This window comes from Falco biarmicus, chromosome 7, assembly GCF_023638135.1.
Source record: "Falco biarmicus isolate bFalBia1 chromosome 7, bFalBia1.pri, whole genome shotgun sequence".
Lineage (NCBI taxonomy): Eukaryota > Metazoa > Chordata > Aves > Falconiformes > Falconidae > Falco > Falco biarmicus.
The window spans coordinates 8,208,530-8,233,781 of record NC_079294.1 but is presented as its reverse complement, the minus strand read 5'-3'; the positions used below and the strand labels follow the sequence as shown (position 1 = coordinate 8,233,781).

At 49.1% G+C, this 25,252-nt stretch overlaps 2 protein-coding genes across 4 annotated transcripts; one reads left to right on the top strand and one right to left on the bottom strand.

The window, feature by feature from the left end:
- Positions 1-2,133: 2,133 nt before the first annotated feature.
- VIPAS39 (VPS33B interacting protein, apical-basolateral polarity regulator, spe-39 homolog) lies at positions 2,134-16,131 on the bottom strand. Of its 3 annotated transcripts, XM_056347901.1 has the most exons (21): positions 15,993-16,054; positions 15,883-15,953; positions 15,679-15,771; positions 15,133-15,232; positions 13,679-13,822; positions 12,676-12,714; positions 12,273-12,337; positions 9,604-9,660; positions 8,608-8,700; positions 7,929-7,962; positions 7,377-7,479; positions 7,261-7,288; positions 7,001-7,074; positions 6,366-6,441; positions 5,935-6,069; positions 5,351-5,392; positions 4,860-4,949; positions 4,377-4,463; positions 3,777-3,866; positions 3,344-3,448; positions 2,134-3,072 (listed from the first exon to the last, which is right to left on the bottom strand). In XM_056347901.1, the coding sequence occupies exons 3-21, from the start codon at positions 15,769-15,771 to the stop codon at positions 3,052-3,054; spliced, it is 1,476 nt and encodes a 491-aa protein (XP_056203876.1). In that variant the 5' UTR covers positions 15,883-15,953; positions 15,993-16,054; the 3' UTR covers positions 2,134-3,051. The 3 variants fall into 3 exon arrangements, with proteins under 3 accessions (XP_056203876.1, XP_056203877.1, XP_056203875.1); XM_056347902.1 differs by lacking the exon at positions 15,883-15,953 and having other exon boundaries at positions 16,001-16,131; XM_056347900.1 differs by having other exon boundaries at positions 15,883-16,095.
- A 13-nt stretch (positions 16,132-16,144) lies between these two features.
- AHSA1 (activator of HSP90 ATPase activity 1) lies at positions 16,145-22,448 on the top strand. Its single transcript, XM_056347903.1, has 9 exons — positions 16,145-16,315; positions 16,643-16,833; positions 17,008-17,090; positions 17,770-17,887; positions 19,555-19,643; positions 19,999-20,133; positions 20,920-21,021; positions 21,555-21,606; positions 22,038-22,448. Exons 1-9 carry the CDS (start codon positions 16,236-16,238, stop codon positions 22,208-22,210), a joined length of 1,023 nt encoding a protein of 340 aa, XP_056203878.1. The 5' UTR covers positions 16,145-16,235; the 3' UTR covers positions 22,211-22,448.
- Positions 22,449-25,252: the final 2,804 nt, after the last annotated feature.

Genomic DNA, 25,252 nt, shown 5'->3' with positions numbered 1-25,252 from the left:
GGCTTTTCCAGAGCCACTGCAACATCCCCTGGAGCACAAAGAAAGCAGAAGTCAGTCATGGGGGAGGAGCACCTTCACCGAAGCAGTCTTTTTTTCTTCTGGGTACAGCTGTGCCACCCTGAGAGCCAGCAGTTAGGTTAGCATGAAAAAACTAAGAGGGCAGGGGTTGAACATGTCTCTATGCCAGCTCCTGCCCACACATGTCCATGGGGAAAAGATACTCTCAACCAGAATGCGTTTGGCTTCTCCAGTGGAGGCAGATGGGTTGAATTTCAAAAGCAGCATTAAAAAAAAAAAAAAAAAAAGCAGCATTTTGCTACCTTCATATAAATTCTATCCATGACCTACTTCATCAGCTGGACTGTGCTGCTTAAAAGCAGAGACATACCAAAAGCACACAGGGGCTGAGACAGGTATTAAAGAGGAAACCTATATCCCACTGGGGCTGTCCCAAAATCATCCGCATCAGCTGGCCAGTGCTTGCCACATTGTTAATAAAAAAAATCCAACCAAACCCACCATCTCTACAGTAACTTTAGATTTACTACTTACACAAACCACACCCTCCCCAGCCATAGGACACATTGCCCTGGAAATCTTCCTTTTCCTGCCCACACAAGTAGTCAAGGACAGCCTGTGAGCTGTGGCCTCGGAGGAACCCTTGAGTAACTGTTGGGGCTGCCAAATGCTGCCTTATGGACAAACACTCCCTGATGCACCACGTGTAATCAGATACACCAGCCACGGTATCCTGGTGCTCTGAAAGATGCTCACAAAGCTGGTACCCAGCTTCTAGAATTGGGGTGTGAGGAACAACCAAATCAACAACTCCATCCCATGTGGCACATCAGCATTTCATGTTACAAGTAGTCCTGCTTTGCTTGGGACGCTGGCAGTGGCAATACCCACAGGTCAGAAGGATGGCATCCTGCAAACTGCACACCAAGCTCAGGGGATCAGCAGGCACAGCCAGCTCACGGCTCCCCTGCTGCTGGACTTATACATCCCCTTAACCATCTGTAGCACTGGTCATACCACGCGAGGATCCATGCCTGGAGAATACAGGCATGAAGATCTGTTTTGTGGCTTCACCACATTACTCCAAGGATACGTTCAGCTTCTCCTGCTGCTCCCCAATGTAAAGCCCAACCAAGCGGTGGCCTGGCCTGGAATGCGTGGGAAAGCCTGGCAGCAAACCTTACCCTAGCCAACAGCACCCTGGGTTGCCTTGGGATGAATGCTGCCAGCAGGTTAGGGAAGGTGATCCTTCCTGCCTAAACCCAGCATGCTGGGTCCACTTCTGGGCTCCTCAGTACAAAAAGAGGCATGGACATACTGGGGAGAGTCCAGCAAGGGGCCACCAAGATAACCAAGGGACTGGAGCATCTCTCATATGAGGAAAGGCCGAGAGCTAGGACTGTTCAACTTGGAGAAGGCTCAGGGGGGAATCTTAACTAACATGTGCAAGTACTAATGTGAGCAGGAATGAAGAAGGGGGACCCAGACTCTTTTCAGTGGTACCCAGTGACACCAAGAGGCAGTGGGCACAAACCGAAATGCGAGAGGCCATCTGAAGTCAAGGAAACACCTTTTTGCTGTGAGGGTGGTCAAATTCAGGAACAGGTTGCCCAGAGAAGCTGGGTTGTCTCCAGCTGTGGAGATACTGAAAACCCAAATAGACACAGTCCTGGCCTGCCTGTTCCAGGTGACCCTGCTTGAGCAGGATTGGACTAGATCAAGAGGTGTCTTCTAACCTAAATGATTCTGTGAGGAAAAAAAAACCCCAAACCCCAACAAAAAAACCCCCTGAAAGCACACAGCGCAGTAAGGAGGTTGGAACACTGCCCTCAGGCTGGTACATTGCTACACATAACCTTCACCTTTGTGTGACCAGCCCCTGTGGCAGCAAACTCTTCTACAACATTAAAATTAATTCACTTGTGCTGATGGCATTGAAGGTGTGAAATAAGGTACCACTGCAAGCAAAGCCACACCATGGTGACACACACTGTGCTTTTCAGGACGTGAGAAAACACCCTGCATACTCACGTTGTCAGAGGTGTGATAAATTGCTCAGGATGAGCACACAGGGTGAAAAAGTGCTCTGTGTGGGAAGGAAATAAACAGCCCAAGGAGAAAGAGACAGCTTTATTTAAGGAATTGAAGTGAGGTCTGGAAGGATGAAGCCAGCAGTTGCCTGAGGAGTTGTGTTTCTAAGAAAGTGCAATTCATCCTTCCTGGCATAACACTCTCGGAGAAAAGAGCTGCTGGGGCCAGCAGGTTTGTGCCAGCTGAGAGGGGTCTCTCTTTGCGCTCCATCCAGCCCAGCAAGGCTCTGACCGGCTCCACACTAGGTGCATGTTCTTCCCTGATAACAGGATCTTCCAAGAGCTGCAGAGTGCCAGCACAAGGATACTGGCAGAGGCTGCTGTCCTGGCTCTCTGCAGGAGTGCGTACAACACTTTTCCTAGGGTGAGCCAGAACAAACCAACACAAAATAAAAAAAAATTAAAAAAAAAGAAAGGAAGTTTTAAGGTGCAGCTGGTCCTTTCCTTTCCCCCAACACGCTCTTCAATGCTGAGAGAACATAGTCCAGTAGGCTTTACTCCAGCCACAGCCATGACTGGTGATGCTCAAGCCAGCTTGAGTGTTAAAGGAACTGGTCAGCACTGTCTGGTGATGAGACCCACAAACGTGACTGACCTGTTCCTCTTGCAAGAATAAGCCCAGGCACCACCCAGAGCAAACGTAACCTTGCTGTGCCCAGCAACTTCCCTCCACAAACAAAAGTGAGCCAAGTTAAAGAGAATCAGATTCCAAAAAGAATCAACCCTGCTGGATCAGTACCATGGTTTCACTGGCTACATTGGAACAGTTGCCTTCACCCAGCCTGAATGCCACTGTCCCACAAACCACGGGCACCCACTGTCACTGACAAACGTTGATCATGCAATGAGTAGTAACAGAGTTGCTCTCTTGGCACCGGACTGGGTTTTGCAGTTTCCTCTTTCACTGGCAAGGCAACGGCCAAGCAGGCTGCTTCACAGGTGCTCAGTTTTTCCATCGGATTTGCTAGAAGGAAGAACGAGACATGACTAATACCAGTGCTGGACACAGATCCCTCAGGGGCCAAGCTGTCAAGTCCCAATCCTTGACAAGGACAACCACGGCCAGAGGGTGCCGTTTCTATCAGTTTCAACCTTTGTTCCTACACTGAATGCAACTCCAAATGTAAGATTAGCTTCCCAGCAAGGACAAAAAGTATGTTGGACAGCCATGCCCTGACACCTAACCTACAGCCGTTTCTGATGAGATTCCGGAAGAAAAAGTAGGTGTTTCTTACTGTGTTGTTGAGAACACTGTTTATCTTCTCCTCTTCTGCAGAGCCTCGTTCCACCTTGCATTTATATGCTGTCAGCTGGATGCGGTCCTTTAAATCCCTGTATGTCTAGACAAACAGCAAAACCAGCACTCAGCTGGACACTCTTCAAGGACACTTCTGCAGTTAGATGGTGCGTTGCCTGCAGACGAGCAGGGCAACTCTTCAGTCCCCCCTCAGGTTCCCACCACAGCACAATTCCACAGCACAAATGCTAGGAGCCACTCTCCTAGCTCACTTGGTTTCCACTGGGAACCATATCACTGCTCCCAGGCCACAGGAATAAAAAAAACCCCAACAGGCACATAGCAGCAGCAGCACATGGCAGAGCACAGGAAAGCTAGGGAGAAAAAGCAGGCTCTTGTCCCATCTCTTGACACACACACCAGGAACCTACCTCAATGACAACATCATGGCACTTGTATTTGGTGGCGAGGTTCAACCGCGTCTCCACATCCTCCACCAGGCGCACATACTCCTGTAGAACCTGTGAGAAGGAAGAGTGTCTCAGCTCCCTTCTGCGGGTACCTCCTGACTCGTTCCCTCACCCTAGTCACAAAACCTTTCAAGGTTGCTGCTCACACAGACTTGACCCCTTCCTTCCTAAGGCAACAAGTGACTAGGACAAGACTGTTCAGGAGCCCAGAGGCAGTAAAGCTTTGCTCACAAAGGTCAGAGTCTTAGGCTACCTCACTCCTATGGATCAGGTTAACAGTTGCCAGCCAGGTTAAGCGTAAGAGAAGTTAATGCAGCAAACACAGGTGGCAATGCACTGAGAGACCTCCCAGACAACTCTAGGCCTGCTGTCCCTCTTGCAGCGAGACCTAGGACCCAGCCCTCACTACCATGCACAGTTCCTGTTGATGCTGCACCCACCTGGCAGAGCCAGCAGCTTGGCAAGCTGTTCTCCTGCTCCCAGCTAGGAAGCTTGGGGAACCATTCCCACATCAAATCCCAACAAAGAGGAGGACGACATAACCGGCAGCTCCTTGCTCACCTGCACAGGAGCATTGTTCCTCTGCAAGATCTCCACCACCCGATGGAAGCCAATAGGTGCTTTCTTCTTGGTGTAGCCCAGCCAGTTCTGAAAGGAGAGCCAAACCCTATGTTAATCCTAAAGGGCAACCCCTCCAGCCACAAGAACATGTTTTCCCCCTCGGTGTCAGCAACATATGTCACCAGCCACCACGTGCACCACTGGCAGAGCCCTTCATGCAGTGGCTGTGTAGCTTGGCTACAAACCCTTTGGTTACAGAGCACAAAGGTAGTCCCCTTCTCTGACCTTGCTGCTGCAGCCAAGCCAGGCTCAGCAGAGGTCTTACGCAGGGAGAGGAGGAACGTACTGCAACACGCTGCAGCAGAGGTGTTGGGCCCTGCTGAAATAAAACCAGTCTGTCCAGCAACTCCAGAACAACCCAGCTATCAGCAGTAGATATCAGTACTTGGCACTGAGTCCCCAGCAAGGCTTTCCGCAGCTCACCTTGGTGGTAAAGAGGGCATCCACATCATCCCAGGCTCGCAGCTTGGCACGGGCAGCCAGGGCAGTCAGCACATACTGCTTATCGGGAATCTGCAAGGCAGAAAGCTACGCTCAGAGCACCAGCACAGCTGAGAAGGCCTGCATGGGTTGGACAGGAACGGCATCTGCCCCCAGCCCTGTCAAGACCCACACCAACAGCTAAGCAAGGAGGTGAGATGCTGTCTAAGGTCAGGACCAGCACTGCAGAGAGCAGGAGGTGGGGGATCTGCAAGTGCTGCTGCAGCCAGGGTGCACCCAGTGAAAGCCTCCACATAGCTCGCACTTGCCTCTCTGAGCCTCCAGAATGGCTCTGCTCGAGGAGGATGCCATGCCCCCCTCCCCATCTCAGGGCTGAGCCCCTTGAACTCTTGGTACCCAGCCCCCTCGCTAAGTACAACTTGGCTGCCCACATTTTCCACTAGGGCTGCCACAATGACAGGAGACACACACACCTTAAATGTTTTCTTCAGGTTGGTCGGGCTGCTGAACGTTCCCTAGAGAGAGCAGACGGGTCAGTACAAACTCAGCAGGGCAGGCTGCAGGACAGGTTCAGACACCACTTGTAAGGTATTTGCCATTTGCCTTGCACAGGGTGTATCTCCCCATGTTTTTACCGCTTTCTGCTCATGTCAGTGCCACAGGAGGAAACAGCTGGCAGAAGAGAGCAACTACCCCACCTCATGAGCTCTCTGGTTTGGTTTCTTCTACATCCTCAACCTAGTGCACCTACTACAGCACTTCCAAGACCAGTATTGCGCACCTCAGCCTCACGGGATTAAGGGCCATAGCGATACAAGTGATTTCTAGGAAGCAACTCCCTGACAGGCTGTCCCATGTTGAATGTCCCACCTTAGAGCACAAAAGAAAACTCCGAACTTGTGCCAGACAGACAAGGGGAGCTGAGTTCCTCCAGGTCTCTCTGAGGGATGAAATAGGACCTCATACCCCTTCTTTCCTTAACATGCTCCATCTCAACCACCCCACACATTGAGGACTACAGGGATGAGATGTAACTCTTCTCCCAGATCCTCCTCACCTCAGCCTCTGTATAGTGGTAGAAACAGGAATAGAAGAGGGTGGTCACTAGTGGCATGTTGAGAATTGAAGCCTTGCGAGGATATTTCCGAAATATCTCAGACTGCCCAGCCATCTCCAAGTGCCGATCATTGGCCTGTGAAAGGAGGAAGACAGAGAGGGTAAACATGAGCCAGGGCAACTGCCTGACCTAGCTGCAGGGTACAGACCTGGGGAAAGTGTTGCAATAGCAATGCACAAGCACAACCTCAACATGCCATGAAGTCTCAGGTCTGGTATTCATCAGGTGTGCCTGGCACGGCAGCTTGGACAGCAGTTAAACTACACTAGCCAGGACCAGCTGGTTAGATCCAAAGTGGTACAAGTTAGGGACAGGTAGAGATCTCACAGCCAGTCCCAGTCACCTCCTGACCAGCAGGGAAGATTTCATACCTCAATGATGATCTGTCGCTCCAACAAGGTATAATGGTCTTGGATGTGGGAGGTATCCTCAGCTGAAAATGGCAGCCTGGCCAGACGTGGAGGAAAGAGACACTGTCAGCAGCTCTTAATGCAGAACACTTCGAAGGATGCTCTTCTCTACCAAACATGCTCCCCACAGAGATATGGGGAACTCCTCCCATTCTCCCCAGCCTGAGTGGCTAGTAGGTACTCATGCTCCTGCCCCACTGCCCTCTTCAACTGACCCTCTAGAGTCCTAGACAGGTTCCAGAGAAGGAAAAATTATGTGGCACCTCTTACAGAACAATCTAAAGCTGATGCTACCAATTCCCTCAAGTGCTCAGGCACCCAAGCTTTCATCCTTCACAACCTGAAGGGTCAATGATCAGAAGGTCCCTAAAACATCTTTGCCCCCAAGAAAGCCGCAAAAGCTGCTGGACTAGTCATCACCACAAATCCTTCCAAAGTCTACATTGTGTCCACAACAACCTACTCCCACTGAGGCAAAACTAGCATCAGCTTTCAAACTACAGAAGCTGTGTCACTGGGACAGACGTCTAATTTTCTTTACTACCACCTTCTGCGAAGCACCCGCATCCCTCCCACCCTCTTGCGTTTTTTCTTACCCAATGCAGCCTTTCAGAAATTCCCTCCTTTTTTCTACATCCTGGATGTTCAGATGCTCCCGGTACTGGGACAGCTGGAGGGGGTTGGGAAAAGAAGCACAGTCTGTTCTCATGGATTTGGGAGATATAGGACTTCAGAGGGCAAAACGGGGATGCCAGGCTCTTGCCTGACTACCAGACATCCTGCAACCAGCCTCCCCTGGCCCACCACACTCCCTCTTAACTGAGGAAAGGGAGCTTCTGCTCCTGGAAATACTCACAGCAACTTCCTCAGTCCTGTCTAGGAACCTGCAAAACAGAATGAGGAAGCATTAACTTGGAGACAGGTTCCTAGCAGTGCGCTCAGCCCTGCCACAAGACTGGGCAAGAGCCTCACCTGAGCAGATCCAGAAGCAACTTCTGCTCACCCGTCTCTTTGAGGAAATGGATCAGATGACACAAGGCCACCTGCCGCACCTCCAGCTCCCGAAACAAGATCTCTACAGGAGAGAGAGATACATACAGGTGAGTAAAGCAAGCTGGCACTACCAAGCCAGAGAGGGCTAAGCACAGTGCATGGAGTTACAAGCCATTGGCAGGACTCAATAACCTTATCCCATCTCAAAGCACAGCCTTGGAGGCTAGAGCACAGGAGAAGAGCCCGTTCACCAGGCTGCCAGCTGAATTCACAGCAGTGTATTACCCCTACAGGTTCATTTTCATTCACCCCATCACCACTACCACGTATCACTGCTTAAAGCACCTCTCGGGACCTTTGTGGGCATCATCATCCCCCCTCCCATATTACACTTGCTGCAAAAATATTTCATGCTCAGCTAAGTAGCAATATCCCACATGCTCTCTTTGTGACTTTCACCCTGCCAAAGAACTAGCTGCTCTGCCCTTAACTAAAACACAGTATAGAAACCCTGGCTGCAGTCACACTTACCTCTCCTTAGCGTCCGTTTCAGGAATATCAGGACCTGTGAGCACAGAGAGGCAGTCTCAGCTGAGCAGATCAGTCTTCACCAGAATTAAGAGACAGCAAAATGGTCAAGGCCTGGGGAAGCTTTTGCAAAGGGCCTCTAGAGACACAGCTCTTACAGCACTGAACTGAATTCTACTGCCCACTAGACACTTGCCACAGCTGTCTGGAAGCCTGCCCAAGCTTCTACACTGGAGCTTAGATAAGCGAGACCAAGATTTAGAAAGGAAAACCTTTCCATGAGAGTTCTGAGAGGTTAAAAAGACCTGGATGAGGGAAGCTTTGACACAGTCCCATTTGCTGCCTGATGTTTTGGAAGCCAGGTAAGCTGGAGAGGACCCTCAAATCTTCTGTGCTGCAATGAGCAAATTAAACGTCAGCCTTCAAGAAGCTGCTGCAAAGATCAGTAAGGCTGAAGCATCAGGTTCCTTGTTATTAACCTGACATGAATTCTCCAGGGTGGCAGGAAAGCCAGCAGGAATATGGAACTTCCCAGTCTTAAGCTTTGATACTTTCCATTAACTTTTTGGTTTGAAGTAAAGAACAACCCCCTATCTTGCAAGATTAGGTGGCCAACTGACTACATTCACATAAGCACGCTCTGTGGGGTCACCCAGAAAGTCCCAGCCCTATATGGACTCACAGCTGTAATGACATTCCCATCGTGCCCTGCCACAGCTTCATCCAAGAGCACCAGCTTGTCCTGCAGGGAGCGAAATCTCTCTAGAGAGCAGATCTGGAGATAGAAAACGTGTAAGTAGGCATAAGGGACATCAGACAATCTGCAGGCTGAAACAGCCCCCAAGGTACTACTTATTCTTCCCCCATGAGTCTTTCAGCAATATGAATAACTGTCCTCCCAACCAGTGGAGGACTTCTATGCTACATGCTGCACCATCCCTGGGAATCTGTCCACAGGGGTTGCAGAGTTAGCCTGAATTACTGCCCAGGCTAGGACAGGAGACATTGTACATTCAGCACAAACACCCTTGTAACGAGGCAAAACTTCCCTGTGCACCACAAACCACCACAGGAGGAAGGAACTCTACAGGGCCCTTTCAACAGAGGAGACCAGAAAAATAGAGTTGTAAGACTTCCTCCCTTCTTCTTACCCCGTAACTGTGGCCTCTTTCAGCCTTTAGATCACCTCAGCCTTTGAGGAGACACATGCAGAGTAAAATCACAAGCTCCCTATATGCTTACTGCAAACTGAGGCAGCCAAGACGAAGATTTCAGAGTAACCAAGATTGTTTCTTTCTCCCTCCATTTGCCACCAAGAAGGGAAGTAGAGCCCCACACCCTTGGATTTTTTTCCATAAACCCAGCCCCAAGAAGCACAAAGGGTACAGAGGAACACAGCAGTACAGATACCTCCCGTCAGAGCCTAGCTGAGGTGATGACTCAAGTAAACAATGCAACAAAAGCCTGAAGGTCTCCTGCAGCTCCTGAGCTAGTGTGATGCCAGCACTGCCACCCGGCACAGCGGCACACAGGCAGGGCACTGTCCCTGCGGGGAGCTGCAGGCAACACGGATCCCCTCCCTACTCCCAGAACAGCCAGGAGCATAGGGAAGTGTAAAGCAGTTTAGGAGCACTCACCCTCTGACTCTTGCAAGCAGGTGCAAGTGGAAAGGCCTTACCTTGCCCCTCTGCATTCGCCTGACCGTATCCTTAGGGCTCCAATCACTGCTGTAATCCTGCCACAAGGAAAATAAAGAGCTCTTCAGCCCCAAGAGGCCGGATCACACCAGCAGTCCCCAAGCTGCTTTCCACCCACTTGGGCTGGATCAGAGTGACGGCCCATGTGTAGCTTCTCAGACTTATCATTCAGCTGCTCTAGGGGAGCTGTTGGCAGGATGCGTCCCTACAGTGTTCAGGTGCAGATGCTGAGCCCTCAGACTGTGTGTGCTGGTGGGAAAGGAAGATAGAGGCTCAGATGCAAACACAGAGTCTTTCTATTGCCCCAATAAGGTCCACCATCATATCCTTTATAAGCAGTGCATTTCACAGGTTGTCCTCCTCATAAATTAAAGCTCCAATGTTGCTTTCAGAAGGACAAACAAAATACACGCAAAACCAACAATCCCAAAACTGAGGGGAAGGAGTCAGTTTCTTGTTACAATTCAGACGGACTTCTGCTGGTGAGCCTTCCACAGCAGCACGGACTATGCAGGAACAACAAATTCAGGCAACCACCCTGGAGAGTCATACAGGACTAGCACAGTGTGACAAGAGCACTGAAGCCTGGGGCAAGGCCATCTTAAGGTAATACGCTACCACTGCTGCAATGACCAAAGCTCTCCCCCAGCAGCCACTAGGATCTGGAAGCACTGGATAAAAAGTGGCAGCGGCCTGAACCGCTCCTGAACTCAGAACCCAAGAGGGCAGCCAAATTTCTGTAAGGCACTTGAGCCAGCAGTTGTAATTCAGCCTTCTGCCTGAGAAGAGCCAGAGAAAGAGATTAACCAGAACCAGCTCTGAGGACACTGAATTTTAAGTTCACTGAAGATTTATTAAAAACCCAAATCTAATGAAAAGAAGGATTAACCCAGTCCTATTAGGGGATCACTGCACACAAGCCTCTCAAGTCAACGTATAGCTGAGTGTCAGAGCATCCTGAGCACCAGGGTTCCCTCCAGTTCCTCTGCCCAGAAGCATCTCCTCAGCCTGTCACTGTCAGAGCACTAGTTCAAAGCTGACACTAATTTTCCCTTCTTTGTTCCACCCCACTTACAATACTCCTACCTGCTTTTAAGGAGCTGTACAGCCTCTCCCTTTCCTGCTTCACTGCCTCTGCAGGCACAGAATGGAACACAAGAGGGCACATTTATTTCTCCTGCTGTGCTTTCAGGAAGTGATGTCTGTTAGATTATGTGATTAATAGCTAATCGACATAAACACATCAACCTGGTGAGGATCAGATGGCCAAGGACAGATGAAGAAAACCCAGTAACCTAATCAGGGCAATCTGAGCACACTGACTCGGCCACTCCTCCCCACCAGCAAATGAGACAGATTAGGTCACTATCCGTTGCATAAAACCCTCCTGAGATCAGTAAACCAAAGAAACTTTCCCCAAACAACATGCAACCCTAAAGAGGCACAGGACTTAGTATGGGATGCAAGGGCACCCTGGGATGTTTTAAAAAGGTTGTGCAAACGTGTGAGGCTTGTTATGGCAGTTTACAGGAAAAGACAAAAAGCAGAGAAAGGGATGGATCGAAATGAATTGGGCAGGAACAAGCATGGGAAAACAGGGAAAATGGGCCACAGAGCGCCAGCCAAGTGTAAACAAGTGACTAGTTAGTGTGCCTGTCTGACTGAGCCCAGCAATAGATCACTGCAGTCTGTGTTACATTCTCACTAAACTCTGTATTTAACTACCTTCTGTGTGGGTGGGCTCTCTGTTCCCAGTTCATGTGAAAGCTAGTAAACTTCAAGCTCAACCAGCCAGTGAGTAGAACAAACAATCTACCATGAAGCAGAATGGGACCATGAACCCTAGGGACTCAAGGGTCCAGGTGCCAGCAACTAGAGGAGACTGAGGTCTGGGATTCAGCTACAAAACAAACTGGTTGTCTAAGACCAGCTGCTGGAGAGACCCATAGAGCATGCATATGTTCCACTAGTGGAACTCAATCGTGGTCAACCAGAAAGGAGGCTGGGGATCAGGCTTGAGTGTGGTGCATTTACATGTCTGTTGGTAAAGGCATTGGTTTCTGTCTGCGTTAATCCATGTGGGCAGCTGTGTGAATACATGCTCGGTCCTGTTACTGGCTGGACCAGGGGACATGTAACTACAACATCACACCTAGCAGGAGGAATCTACCCACTCCCAAAATCCACTAGTTTCTGCAACACCTAACACTGCCTATGTGGGAGAACATTCCTGCCAACTAGAACTCTACCTCTGTGCAGCTCCCTCTGTGCTGTCCCAGTGATTCATGAACAAGAAATTTAGAAGCCTTTAGATTTAAAAAATTTGAAAGCACACATGATGCCAGTTCACCTGACCCAGCGTGAAAGCAGTTTACAGGCAAAGCACCATATAGAAATCCTTTTCACAAAAGACTGCTGGGCCATTTGTTAGCAGGAGTAACGAAGACCCCCAGCAAGGCTCCCTATTTTTGAGCAAAAGCAGAGAACACCTGAATTACTGCGAGGCTGCATTTTGCAGCTCTCTATCCTATTCCCTGCATTGCCCTCTGCTGTCTGAAATAGTGATTAATCACCTTCCATGAAACCAACACAGTCGAAGTTCTCCTGGCAGTACTCTGATCTCAACACACTACAAACACAAGCTGCTCACCTTGTACTCAGCTTTCGGTCTGCGCAGCTCTGGGGCATAGTTTTTAACTCCTGTGTCAGAGAGGGCTGAGAGGGAAAGGCAAAGCTGAATAGCACATCAAAATCCCAATTCACACCCACTTCCAAAACAGCCCTTTGCTTGGTTTTCATCGTAGAAGACCCAAACTCAAGCACCAAACAGCAATACAAAGCTGCTCTAAACCCAACGGTTGTCAGCTGTCCATAAGCAGATCACCACAAACCATCTGGCCACCTCTTTTCATTTCTTTGCTGAATGACTTTCAGGCAACCCATGATTCAGTTTCTGCTACATAAGGAAGATGACACTTCTCCTTTTTTTGGACATGCTTTGGTTTACATAAATCTGCACCCCTCCCAAAATGAGGCAGGGATTCAAAACTTACCATCTGAAAGGGACTGGAAACTTGGAAGTCTGTTTCGTCCTGAAATCAAAACAACCACTCATGAGAGACTGTCTCTTCCCCAGCAAGATCTCTTGCAGAGGGAACACAAGCCTAGACCGCAAGCCAGTGTGCTATAGCCATGCCACTGTAGAACAAGCCACTCTGTGCAGTGATTCACACTACGCCAGCACAGCCGCGGCTCACCAGCTTGCAGTCGAAGGCTTTGAAGTTGTCTGTGGCATCACGAACCATATCACACCCTGGCCCCATCTGCCCTCTTGTTGCTGAGGCCAGGAGAGGTTAGAGAGCCTAAATTCACTCATCTACCTGCAGTGCAGAGGCTCAAGCACACACACTGCTCAGTCCATGGCAGCACGGACAGCTTCTCTCACCAGAGCTGCGATGTGGATGCCTTTTGTTATCACTGTATTACCAAAGCTGAGAGTAAAAAACCACCCCCGAGAAAGAGACAAAGTAAAAGCTGCTTTGCTGTCTGGCTGTGAGACAACAGAGTGGAACTCTTGCAAGCTGTGTAAGCCTCCCCATGGCCTGCTGTGCAGATCCCCCCATAACCAGCTATGCTACCAAGCTGAACCAACTACAACATCAACAGCAGCCAGCTGAGCTCCCAATAAAGGACAATCAACCTGTCTTCTCTATGGTACTGAAGATCAAATGAGGGCCACATGGGTCATGCCAGTTCCTTTGCAGGCTGCTCTTTTCCACCATGCAAACGGATTGCTGTACAGTGCTGTGCTCTACCTTGCTGTTCTGTGGAACCTGGCTTTTAAGAAGCTATAGTCTCCAAAGCTCCCTCCCATACTGTCTGCACAAGGCAGTCTTCAATTTCTGACCAGTAAGAGATACACTCGCACACTGAAGAGAGATCAGAGCTTCCCTGCTTTGCAATACACTTAAGAGAAAACGGTTTACACAACACAATTGCCCCTTAAGGCTCTTGAGGGAAAAGCCATTTGTCCATACTGTATAAGAAGAACCTCACCTTTGAATAGGCTGCTTAGGGAGTAGGAGGAAACTTGTTTGGGAAAAGCAGCATAGGAGGAAGAGCCCTTCTGTAGGCTGGAGTCTCGGCCTTCCAGCGAGCTAGTGCTGCTGGAGGCTGTCTCTTTGATTGACCAGGAGATACCTATGTGGAGACAAAGGTCATTTATAACAGAGAAAGAGAAAACCAGTCTGTAAAGAATGATCTTATGTTAACAGCAGCAATGTTACCAAGCGTGTCCTGGTCAGTTCTGCAGTAGCACATGCTGATAACTTGGATGCTCAGCACTAACAAGATGCAGTGTACAGAATCCCAGGTCTCATGTAACACAGCTCATTAAACAGTTGCACATTGCCCTCCACAAATGGTTGATTTCAGCAATGTCGTACAGCTGATTATGGCTTATACAAAAAAATGCACAGACCACTCAACACTTATGTGCTGTTGCATAGGATAAAGCGTAACCCTTGTTCTAAAGGTACAGAACAAGACAGAGAATCCCTGGTTTACCTCAAATTACAGCAGCATAAAGAGCATACCTTCGTGAACACTGGAAAACTGAGATAGCTTTCCTCCTCACACAGACAAAACAGCTATCAATACGCATATGCTGCTAGCAACAATGAATATGTCTCCCTCCTGCTTGTTTGAGACACAGTTTTCCCTTCTTTTCACGCTGCTGCACAACACACACATGGTAGGACAGGGTGATAGAGCAAAAAAGCTGATAGGTAGAGACCTTGGGTAGGAAAAGAAATGGTATGAACCAGAGGGAGGAGCTACAGCATAAGACAAAAAGAACAGAGTCTTTGAAGGTCTTCTAGGTAATCCAAATGTCATTTTTCACTGCTTGATATGGGCTAGCAAGTGCCACATATTCTGTGCGTCACGAACTCCCAAGTGCAGGAGACAGCATCATGTCTGGGTCACAAGTTCACTCCCATCATCACTAGAAACATATTTGCTTAATGCTTACAATTCCCTTTCAAACTTCAAGCTTAAGGGCCAACCTGTAAACAGACCGTTAGCCTTGCAATAACTTATTAAAGTGCTGTGAGGAGAAAGCAGAGAACTTTAAATGGTGCCTTTTCAGGCAGCAGCGTAAGGAAACGATCACCTAGAATCCTGCAGGCCGGTTGAGCATGATGAATATCAAGCCATAACCTCCAAAATATCTGCTCTAAGCTGGGCTACATATTGAGAAACACAGAGAGATCCCTCCACTTGTCTGCATGCCATTGCTTTATGTAGTTTGGGCTTCTGCTCGCTCTCTTTTCAGTGGAACCACACAGGTAAAGCAAGTGGCTCACAATGTGACCTGAGGAGACTGGAATTAAAGATTAAGGATTAGATAGTAAGCAGTACTCCTGACCTCAACTAAAGAACGTGACCTAAGCTGTAATTTTAAACTCCCTCTGTCTCCAGGATAACTTTTTTGGTACTTCTGCACTTACTTCCCACAGGTTCTCCGCTCCAGCTGACCCTCTCAAGGTCGTCATCATCATCATCGACGATATCCCGAAGGCTATTCACTGCCCGTTTGGATTCCTTTAGCTACGGACAAAAGAAAGGGCTTGTATAAAGACCATCAGTGTCACAGAGTGTGTTCTGTTTCTTACTACCTTGAAACGATCCCCCTCAGAGCTGTGAATACAGCTTCTTCAGCTTCCACTGCCTCTTTCGGACAAGGTACTTTACGCCAGTGGGTGTTCAGCAGACACAGGAGCCATTCCTCACCCCGGGAACCCGAATGCCACCGGCACTGACAGCTCAACCAGCAGGAGATGCAGTTTGGTGCCTGGGCAAGGACCCACGCTCCTAACGAGATTTCGGTTTGGCTACCGTGGGGGTCGAGCCAGGAGCCCTCAGCGGCCACCTCAGAGGGCAGGAGGCAACATCCCACCCACCCAGGAGGCGCAGCCCCTCAGCAAAGCGCGGGGCCGAGGCGCTGGCTAGGGATGGGGCGCGGGTGGGGCTGCCCATGGGGGGTCAGACCCTACCTGTGACAGCTCGTCATCCTCATCGTCGAAGGTGAAGGCCCGGAACTTGGAGCTGTGCCAGTACTCCTCCTCGTCCGCCCTGGCCCTGCTCATCTGCAACGGAACACAGCGGCTGCCTGGGGTGGGGGGCGGGGGATCGCCACCCCCCGGCCCCGCCGCCCCCCGGCCCCGCCCCCGGCCCCACCGCCCCCCGGCCCCGCTCACCTCCCCGCGCCTCCCCTCCCGCGCCGGGCACCGCCAGCGCAGGGCCGGGCCGGGCCGGGCAGTCCCCCCGCCGGGCCGGGCCGGGCCGGGCCGGGCCGGCGTCCCCCCGCTGGCGCACTACGAGTGCCGGCGTGCCCCGCGCCGTCGGCTCCGGGGCGGGGTGGCGGGGCCGGCTCCGGGAGCGCCGGCGCCAGCGGGAGGCCGCGGGGCGGCGGAACCAAGGAGGCAGGCGGCGGCGAGGCGGGGGGGAGGCGCCGGAAGGGACCGTGCCGGAAGCCGGGAGGTGGCGCGGCGGCCGGCGGTTCTAGCAGTTTCCACGGGCGGTCGGTGCGGCGGAGGCGGCGGCGGTCCCGATGGCCAAGTGGGGAGAGGGAGACCCGCGCTGGATCGTCGAGCAGCGGGCGGACGCCACCAACGTTAACAACTGGCACTGGTGAGCGGGGCTGCCCGCCCGGCCGGCCGGCGCCGGGGCCCACCCGGCAGGGCCCGCTGCCCCGGGGGGGCGGCGGCCGGTGCCCCGGGGAAGGGCTCTGCCCGCGCTCCCCTGTGTGCCTGTTGGTGCTGGGGGGGGACGGGCTGGTGTCCCGGGAAGGCCCCGGCGTGTGTGTGCGTGGCCTGTGTGGGGTCCCCGTGGATCCCCGTGTGACCCTCCGTGTCCCTGTGTGTGTGTTGGGCCGGGCCAGGCCAAGGCTGGATAGCCCCAGCGTGTGCTGGCGGTGTGGCCTGGCCCAGGTTCTCACAGTGCCCGGTTCTCTCGCAGGACAGAGCGGGATGCCTCCAACTGGTCCACAGAGCGGCTGAAAACTCTCCTCCTGCCTGTCAGGGTGGAGGGTGAGGAAGGGGCTTGTGAGGTGACAGAAGTGAGCAAGCTGGAGGGAGAGGCCTCCATTAACAACCGCAAAGGGAAACTTATCTTCTTCTATGAGTGGGCTATCAAGCTGGCGTGGACTGGTGAGTGATGTTCTCCCCTCTTGTTTCAAGGCCAGAGTCAAAGTGTAAGATTAAGGATAAGGATACTTATTTGGGAAATAACAATAAGAGGAAGTCTTGTCTTGTGATACATCACAAGTTTGGTTCTTATCAGAGTAAGAAATACTGATCTGAACAACATGATTGTAATTGCAGGCACCTCAAAGACAGGTGTGAAATACAAAGGTTACGTGGAGATTCCTAATCTCTCGGATGAAAATGACATCGATGAAGTTGAGGTAAGCACAGCTAAAGGCTGATACTGCTGGCTGTATGGTTGTTCTAACAGGAATCCTCACCGCGTTAATAGTTCCTTCTATGTTACCTTTTTTTAGAACATTTGTGTAGAAATTTTAGTGTTAGAGACTGCTTAAGTTAATAGAATCATAGAGTGGTTTGGGTTGGAAAGGACCTTAAAGATCATCTAGTTCCAACCCCCCTGCCATGGGCAGGGACACCTTCCACTAGACCAGGTTCTCCGAGCCCTGTGCAGCTTGATCTTCAATGCTTCCAGGGGTTGGCCATCCACAGCTTCTCTGGGCAACCTATTCCAGTGCCCCGCCACACTCACAGTAAAGAATTTCTTCTTTAATATCTAATCTAAATTTTCCCTCTTTCAGTTTCATACTGTTATCTCTCATCCTGCCACTGCATACCCTGATAAGGAGTCCCTTCCCATCATGTTGTATCTTTACCAAATTAATTCCTGCCTTCTAGATGTAAGGGCTCTATAGCACTTGAAGGTGTCTAGGTACATGCATACATTACTGTAGGCTGAGAGAGATAAAGTGAAAGATTAATAAAACTGCACTGCTGCTTGTGAAAGTTTGGCCAAAGTCTAACTGTGATGTTGAATTGAGTATTAAAAGGACCGTGCAAGTATGGCCTTGTTAATCAGCACGTGCCCTCCTTGTTTAGATCCATGTCAGCCTTGCCAAAGATGAGCCTGACACTAACTTGAAGACCCTGATGAAGCAAGAAGGTGCAAAAAAAATTAGAGATGCAATGAAAACTTACATCAGTACTCTCAAAACAGGTATGTAACTGAGAGGGAGAAGTGTTACGGGAATCCGTATGAGCTAATGCTAAAGAAGGGATGGGGGTAATGGGAGTGAATATCAGTCTTCACCTCACCTTGACAGGAAGGTGTCAGAGCAACAATACCAACTTTTCCGTCTCTTGATAATGCTTAGCATTTGGTAAGAAGCACTTCTGTCTGTAGGCACTGTAGCACAACCCAGAAAGACTATTTTTAGTGATAACCCAATAATAAACAGCATTTTTGGATTTACGTTTTAAAACTGAGAATGTCCTTCATATGCTGAAGGTCAGCTAGAGAGAAATTGAAACCAGTATAAAATGTGTTTGCTACCTCAGTGATGCAGTATCAGTCGCTGCATGTGGCCCAACCTGGACTTTAGTTTTCATATTCCCTTGGAAGGTGGTATCTTCTCTCTAGGTTGTTGTGTTTTCTCTTTTGCCGTGCTAGTAAAGGCATCTAGTGTTCTTTGGATTTGAGAGTAACTGACAACTGGATATAGCTCTGCAGGTTTTGTTGGTGTCCTTGAATAAGCTGTCTCAGCTTCCAGATCAACATTATCTTTTTTTAGGAGATAAATCTGATGCCAGCAGTTGTAGTTAAATCAGCATGCTTTTTGAGTTTGGCTTTGCTATCTAGTACAGACTGGGGACCCTACAGTTGCTTTTTATATCCATTTACCTGTATTGTGCTACACATGCTTAGATATTCAGCTTTTGCTAAGTACAGACCACCACTGGTTGCTGGTTTTCTGGGGTCAAATTTCTGTACCCTTGCTCTTTTTTCCAGGTGTTCTAGTGTTCAGGGTGGGAGATGCAGTCACCCAGTGGAAGATGAGAATGTTGTTCAGGAACAACTATGATCTTGTGGGCTGGAGTAAATAAGAATAGGTGGGAACTAAGTATTGTGGGATACAAGATTGAATGCATGTAATAAAATTCTGCTATGTAATGGAGTTTTGCTAGATTGAACAGATGAAGGGGAACCCTGTTTTATAATTGGTAAAGGCAGAAGTGATAGAGCTGGAGAAAAAGAAAACATGATGCTGAAAGAGGCTGAAACTTCTGGTGGAGTTATAAAAGTGCTGGTGTTGCTGAACAGGGCACTGGAGAGACCTCCCCTGGGTTTTTGTGTTTAGTCCTGGCATCTGGTGTCAAAAAAGATAAATCAAAGAAGGAGTCAGAAGTAATTTTATTCTGTACTACAATGATAGGAGAAATGGGAGAGCCAGTCTGAAAAATGGAAGGGCTTGGTTTGGTTTGTCTAGACCAGCAAGATCAGAGTATTTGAGATGTGGCTGCTCTTTATATCAGAGAGTGAGACGGGGGAAAAGTTACGTAAGTGTAAGGCTAACATTAATATGAGAGCAACATGTAGAAGATAGTGATTGGTATTCTAGGCTAGGAAGAGGAGGTAAATTCCTAATTGTTAGCGTAGGCAGGTTCTGATACAGTCTTCAGTGGAGAGTAGTTGAGGGCAAGAAGAATTAATTGCTTGTTAAAAAAAAAAAAGTCTGTTTACTTTTTTTTAACTGTTTCAAGTTGTGGGCACTAGCAAAAGCAGGCAAAAAAACAGGAAACCCTTCTGATTGTGTATTTCAAAGAATATTTAAAAGGTTTACCTGATCTTTTATTAGTTTCATGGGCGCATTCCTGTCTTTCCAGAATTCACCCAGGGCATGATTTTGCCCACAGTGAATGGTGAACACATGGAAACAACACCTCAGGTGGCTCCTAAAGCAGAAGACCGCAAGGTAAATAAAACTGTGCAAACATGCTTTGGGATCTGTGAAGAAAAGTACACAGTATTAGATTCCAGGGCTTATAGGAGCAACCTATGCTATTTGTAGGATAAATATATGGAGGAATTGGCAGTCTGTGGTGTAGGCCTGACTGTTTCGATTTGCAGCACGTGGTATCTCTTAATTCAAGCAGGGTCATAAATGTGCTTTTTATACTGAAATACAGTTGTACCTAATTACATCTTTACCAAAGGCCTTCGGGTTTTCTCTTGGATATGTGATCCACTTGTTGATTTTATTTATTATAATTTTATTATTATTGGTGAAAAAAGTATGTGTATGTACGTTTTGCTTGTTGTTTTGTTAGATGGCTGCCAGCAGTGGCACTGCCACGTCGCAGTCCAAATCCATAGGAGTCAAGATCCCTACATGTAAGATCAGCTTGAAGGACACCTTCTTAACATCTCCAGAGGAGCTCTACCGGGTATTTGTTACTCAGGAGGTAATGCCAGGCTTGTTCTGAGAGTTGTTCTTTGCACATAGGAGGTTGTTTCTTAGAAGCTTTTTAAGGCATTCTGTAGGACACACACAATCCATGAGAATGGGGTAAGAAAGCCGGTCTGCAGAACAGTTGCTTAAAGCTCCTGTGTGTGTCTTTTCACACAGTTGACAAGAGGGGATTAATGCCAGCCAGAAGCCAGTGCCAGACTGCTGTCAGCACCTATCTGTAGGTGTATCCCTTACTGCATGTGGTCAGATCTCTTGGGATTTACAGTTGTGTGCTTGTTGGGTTTTTTTTTTTTTTTTCATTTTAAGGTTAGGTGCTATCAAAGCGTACTTCAGAAGTAGCTTCCCCTGTCCTGCACACTATTATATGGTTTAAGAAGAGAGAGCAGCATTGTATCGTTATTTAAACATGGTCTTAGTCTTTTGCTCCTCCCCTCCCCCCCCTTTTTTTTTAAAGGGGGCGGCAAAAAATACCACCTTTTCTTAGAACTAGGTTTCATAAAGAAATAAACAGAGTAAATCAAAGTGTGGCTTACAGAACACTGCATAGGATACGAAAACTAGGGGTTCTTTTCCTTTGGCAGGCAGAATGCTGCCGTAGTGGCGATAACCTTGCTTTGCTGGCCAGGACAGGGTTTTTGTCTTTTTCTTGATGAGGACCTTACACTATTGACTTAATGTCGTCTTTCAGAGCTTTTGTAGCTGGTTGGGAGGCATCGGGCAGCAAGTTTGCAACCAGATAGTGTCAAGTAATACAGGTCTCCTCCTGAATTCTTTTCAGATGGTCCAAGCTTTCACCCATGCACAAGCTGCCTTGGAGGCTGACAAAGGAGGCAAGTTTCAGTTGCTGGATGGCAGTGTCACGGGAGAGTTTGTTGACCTAGTAAGTACTAACTAGTGCAGGTGTGTCTTGCTCAGGAGCAACCTTTTTATTTTTGAGGTATCAATTCTGTAACAGTGCTTCAGTTAGCTAATTGCAGGGTTCTGCCTGGTGCCCAATAATTATCTCTAATCACTGTGGCTACTGAACTGTTCCTTATAGTATGGATTAATGTATGGGACTTCAGGCTGGGGAGAAAATCTGGTTGCGAGTCATGCATCTGCCCTGTCTTTGTGTGATTTTACTTATTTATTAGGGGTTGGAGGGGTGTTAAAGATAAAACTGACCCTTTTCTTCTTTGGCCCTCTTGCCACTGAAGTCTTCTGGACAGGGACGCTGTCTCAGTGTTTGGGGCCGTACTATGGCCTACATTCCTAGAAGAGGAGCAGAAACGATGCTTAAAATTGTTTTCCTCTGTGTGTATGTGTTTCTCAAGGGGTCTCTTAAGGCTTCAGATCAACACAGTTCTAGTTATTTTCTATTAGACTGCAGGATTTGCAAAAAATTACTACTCAGTCTCTCTCTCTCTTTTCAAGGTCCCTGAGAAGCAACTTGTTATGAAATGGAGATTTAAATCTTGGCCAGCTGGTAAGTAGTCCAAAAATGGACTATGGTCTTACAGCCTTGCCTGTGTTTGAAGAATTCCAGCCCCACTTGCCAGAGCGTACTCTGGCTCATGAGTGGGGAGCACGTGGGTGTTCTGGGAGCTGCACCAGCCATACCCCACCTTCATATCCCACACAGTCAGGTCAGAATCATCAGCCATGGTTTAGAGCAGCAGCCAGGGATTAGGAACAGCTTGCTCAGCTGTGGCTGCAACTGCCTCAAACCCCGTGAAGAGGGAGCCCTCTCCTCCCTCTCTCTCTGAGGAACGCCTGCAGCTGTCATAAATAGATCCTCTGGAAAGGATCCCGAGGAGTCTTTTCAGTGGTGCCATGTGAGAGGAGGAGCAGAGTAGCTCCTTGGGGCAGCATATACTATACTACACACTATTGAGAGATTTGCTTTGGTTCCTCCAGGGCACTTTGCAACAATTACCTTGAACTTCACTGACAAAGGTGGTGAGACGGAGGTGTGCTTGGAAGGCAAGGGCATTCCTGCCAGCGAGGAGGAAAGAACAAAGCAAGGCTGGCAGCGCTACTACTTCGAGGGCATTAAACAGACATTTGGCTATGGCGCCCGCTTGTTTTAATACTGGTTGCTGGGAAGGCTCTGTCTGAAGACTCTGCCACATGGACTGATACATTTTTCACCTGTCCCTTTCTAATCTTGGCCCTACTGCTGAGTAAAGTGGGATGACAGGTGATGAGGAAGGCCATTGAGCAGCACCACTTTCAGTCCCTCACTGCTTTGTGCATGTCTCATGCTGCAGGGGATTCTCTTACATGTACATACTTCTATTGCTAAATAAACCTAACTTAAAAAAAACACCATGGAACTTGTGTCCTCACATCGGCTTGAGTTCAAAGGGTTGGTCAATAGGCTGAGGGGAGGGATCTGTCTGGAAAAACACTGATCAATGAGGAGTGCTGATCCCGATGTGATTTACTTCTCGCTTCTGGGGGAGTGGAGAGTATGAGCTTGATGCAGTTTTTAGTTTGAGCAGCTGCTCATTTTCTCTCTGCTTTTGATCTGCCGCTAGTAAATGTTTCAAACCCTTCCCATTTCTGAAGGGATCCAAGATCCTGTTCAAGCTGTCCCTCTCCTCCTTTGCACATCTCCAACACAGTCCTTTCTTAGACAGCGGTAGCCTGCTCTACAAGAATGCCAATCATTCAGTCACCTGATTTCCAGGACAATCAGCAAACCACTGCTAGGGGAACTCCTACCTACAAAATGGTTCTAGGAGGTTGTGGGGCACAGGGTCAGCTACTTCCAAGAGCTACAGGCCAAAGCAAACCACGAAGAGTCCCAATGGGGGTGGGATTTATTCCTGTAAAATAAACAAGGTGCAGTACTTTTGGCTGACCCCACTTCAGCTGTTGCTTTGACTGGTGTTGCTTGTTCTCTCCTGCTAATACAGTTAGTTCCCAGAGATGTCTTCTAAAGAAATAAATTCGCCTATAGGATGAGGGGGGGAAATCTAGTTCTGGTCAGAAGTGTCAATCTGTGTAGCCTCAAGAGCAACTGAAGTGCTCAGGTGCTCCGTTTGAGGCGTGCGCTTTTCTTGCAGAGCACCTCTAGTAAGCCAGAAGGAGAGTTGCTAGATGAGATTTATTGTTTTGGGGATTTTTTTAATTTTTTTTTTTTTTTGTAATCTGAATGGTGTGTTGTAGCCATCCCCTTCAATAGAAGAGAGAGGAAAAAAACTAGTTTCCATTGAAAAAATGCCAAATGTAATTGAGTTGCCTTTTACATTATGGAGAGCATTTCTGGCCTTTTCCACTCACTAGTCCAAAGTGATTATTTATGCTAAAATGTGTAGGGACATCAAGAGTGCAGTATGAAAGTAAGTTCTATATTGTGTGCTTACCCCTGTGCTGGCCTGTGACCGCAAAGGAAGTTGTGCCAAGACTGGATGCCTGTAGATACGGTAGGGCTTCTCTGTGTCCTGCGGGGGTGTCTTCAAGCACCATCCAGCTGGGAAAGGGGCCGCAGGCATTTTGCCAGGGTTCTTGTGCGCAGATGAACTACTGTACACATCTGGTAGGCTGCGGGAGCGTAACGTGATGTAAGCACGCTGACGTCACGGTGCAGCGTAGGTGTTTGGTTTTCTGCTTGGGGAATGCTGGGCAGAAACACGGGAAACCTTAAACAGCAGGGTTGGCGAGTGTGTTCCCAGCCAAGACAAGAGCTTTGGTAAGAGGTGAGCAAAGTGACTGGAATGAATGAGCTCGTAAGTTAACCTGACACTCGACAGCAGCATCACGGTGTCCTGGCTGTGCTCGGGCAACCGTGTGGGCAGCTGTGCCCGCCTGCAGCGGGGCTCTGCTGGCACAGCTGGGCCAGGGCAGCACAAGGCAGATCCCGCTAATCACCTGCCGCTGGAAGGTTAGGAAGTGGGACAGGAAGGCAGCTGAAGTGGAATTTTAATTGCCTTCCTTTCATCTCAAGCAGGGTTTACTTTGGGCATCCTGCTGCTACTCTAATAGGCGGCGCTTTGGCCCCAGCCGGCAGCCCATGTTCCGGGGGCTCGGGACCCCGGGTTTTGCTCGGGGGCTGTTTGAGGGCTCTTCTGCCAGCAAAACCGATTGCCCTGAGTGATGCTGGTGCTGCCCCAGCTGGCTCCCTGCCCCTCGGGCTGGAAAACGCCATCCCAGCTGCAGCAGAGCAGGCTGTGCAGCCACGCAGCCGTGCCCTGGCTGCTGTTCACAACAGAATCTCTTGCACTAACCCACCAGGGAAGGAAAGCTGGTGCTGAAAGGCCAGGCTGTGAGCTAGCGCTTAGCCCGAGGCTCGGAGCGTGTCAGTACGTACTAACCTTACCGGGGCACAGCGGTGGTAATGCCTTATACTGCTTCAGCCGTTTACTTGGCAAAGGCAATCTGAGCCTTAAGTCACTGCATGCTAGTGATGGTCCCCGCGCTGCCTCTGCCTGCTCTGGGCAAGGAGACCCACTCCTTCAGCCACAGCTGACAGCTGGTGCAGGCATCCGTACAGATGCTAACAAGAAACCCCAGCCCTTTGCTTTACTTGGAAGCGTCTGGAGAGCCGGACACAGTTTGCAGTCCTTCAGCTATTTGGGGGAGGGAGGGCTACGTAACACGAGGAAGAAAAGCAAAGGTCCGGTATTATTCTGCTCAAAGGCCCTTCAAGAATCTGAACTGACAGGATAAGAGGGAAAGTCTTGTGAATTAAAGAAAACCAAGGTTAAAACCCCAGAAAATAGAGACAGAAGTAAATAGTGAATTTTTCACAGCAATGAGCATGGACACTGACTGGCTATGGACTTGGAGAAGACAAATGAGGAACAACCATCAAACAACATAATAAACTGAAGGAGTCTCTGAACACATTTAGTGAATTCTGGAATTTCTTGCAGCTGCTGATACGCTGCCACTAAAAGTTTACATGGCTTCAAAACAGGAGTGGAAAAATGCATGGAGGAATAAACCAGCTAAGGGCTATTAAACGGAACAACCATCACACCTGGCTCAAGAAGCCTCTGGGTCACCAGCTGCTGGCAACAGGGAAAGTACTTTGGTGAAACAGCGACGCGTGCTTGTCCTTCTTGACTCTTCCTAATCACCTGCTGTTGAACACTGCCAGAGACTGGATGCTGGTTTAGGTGACC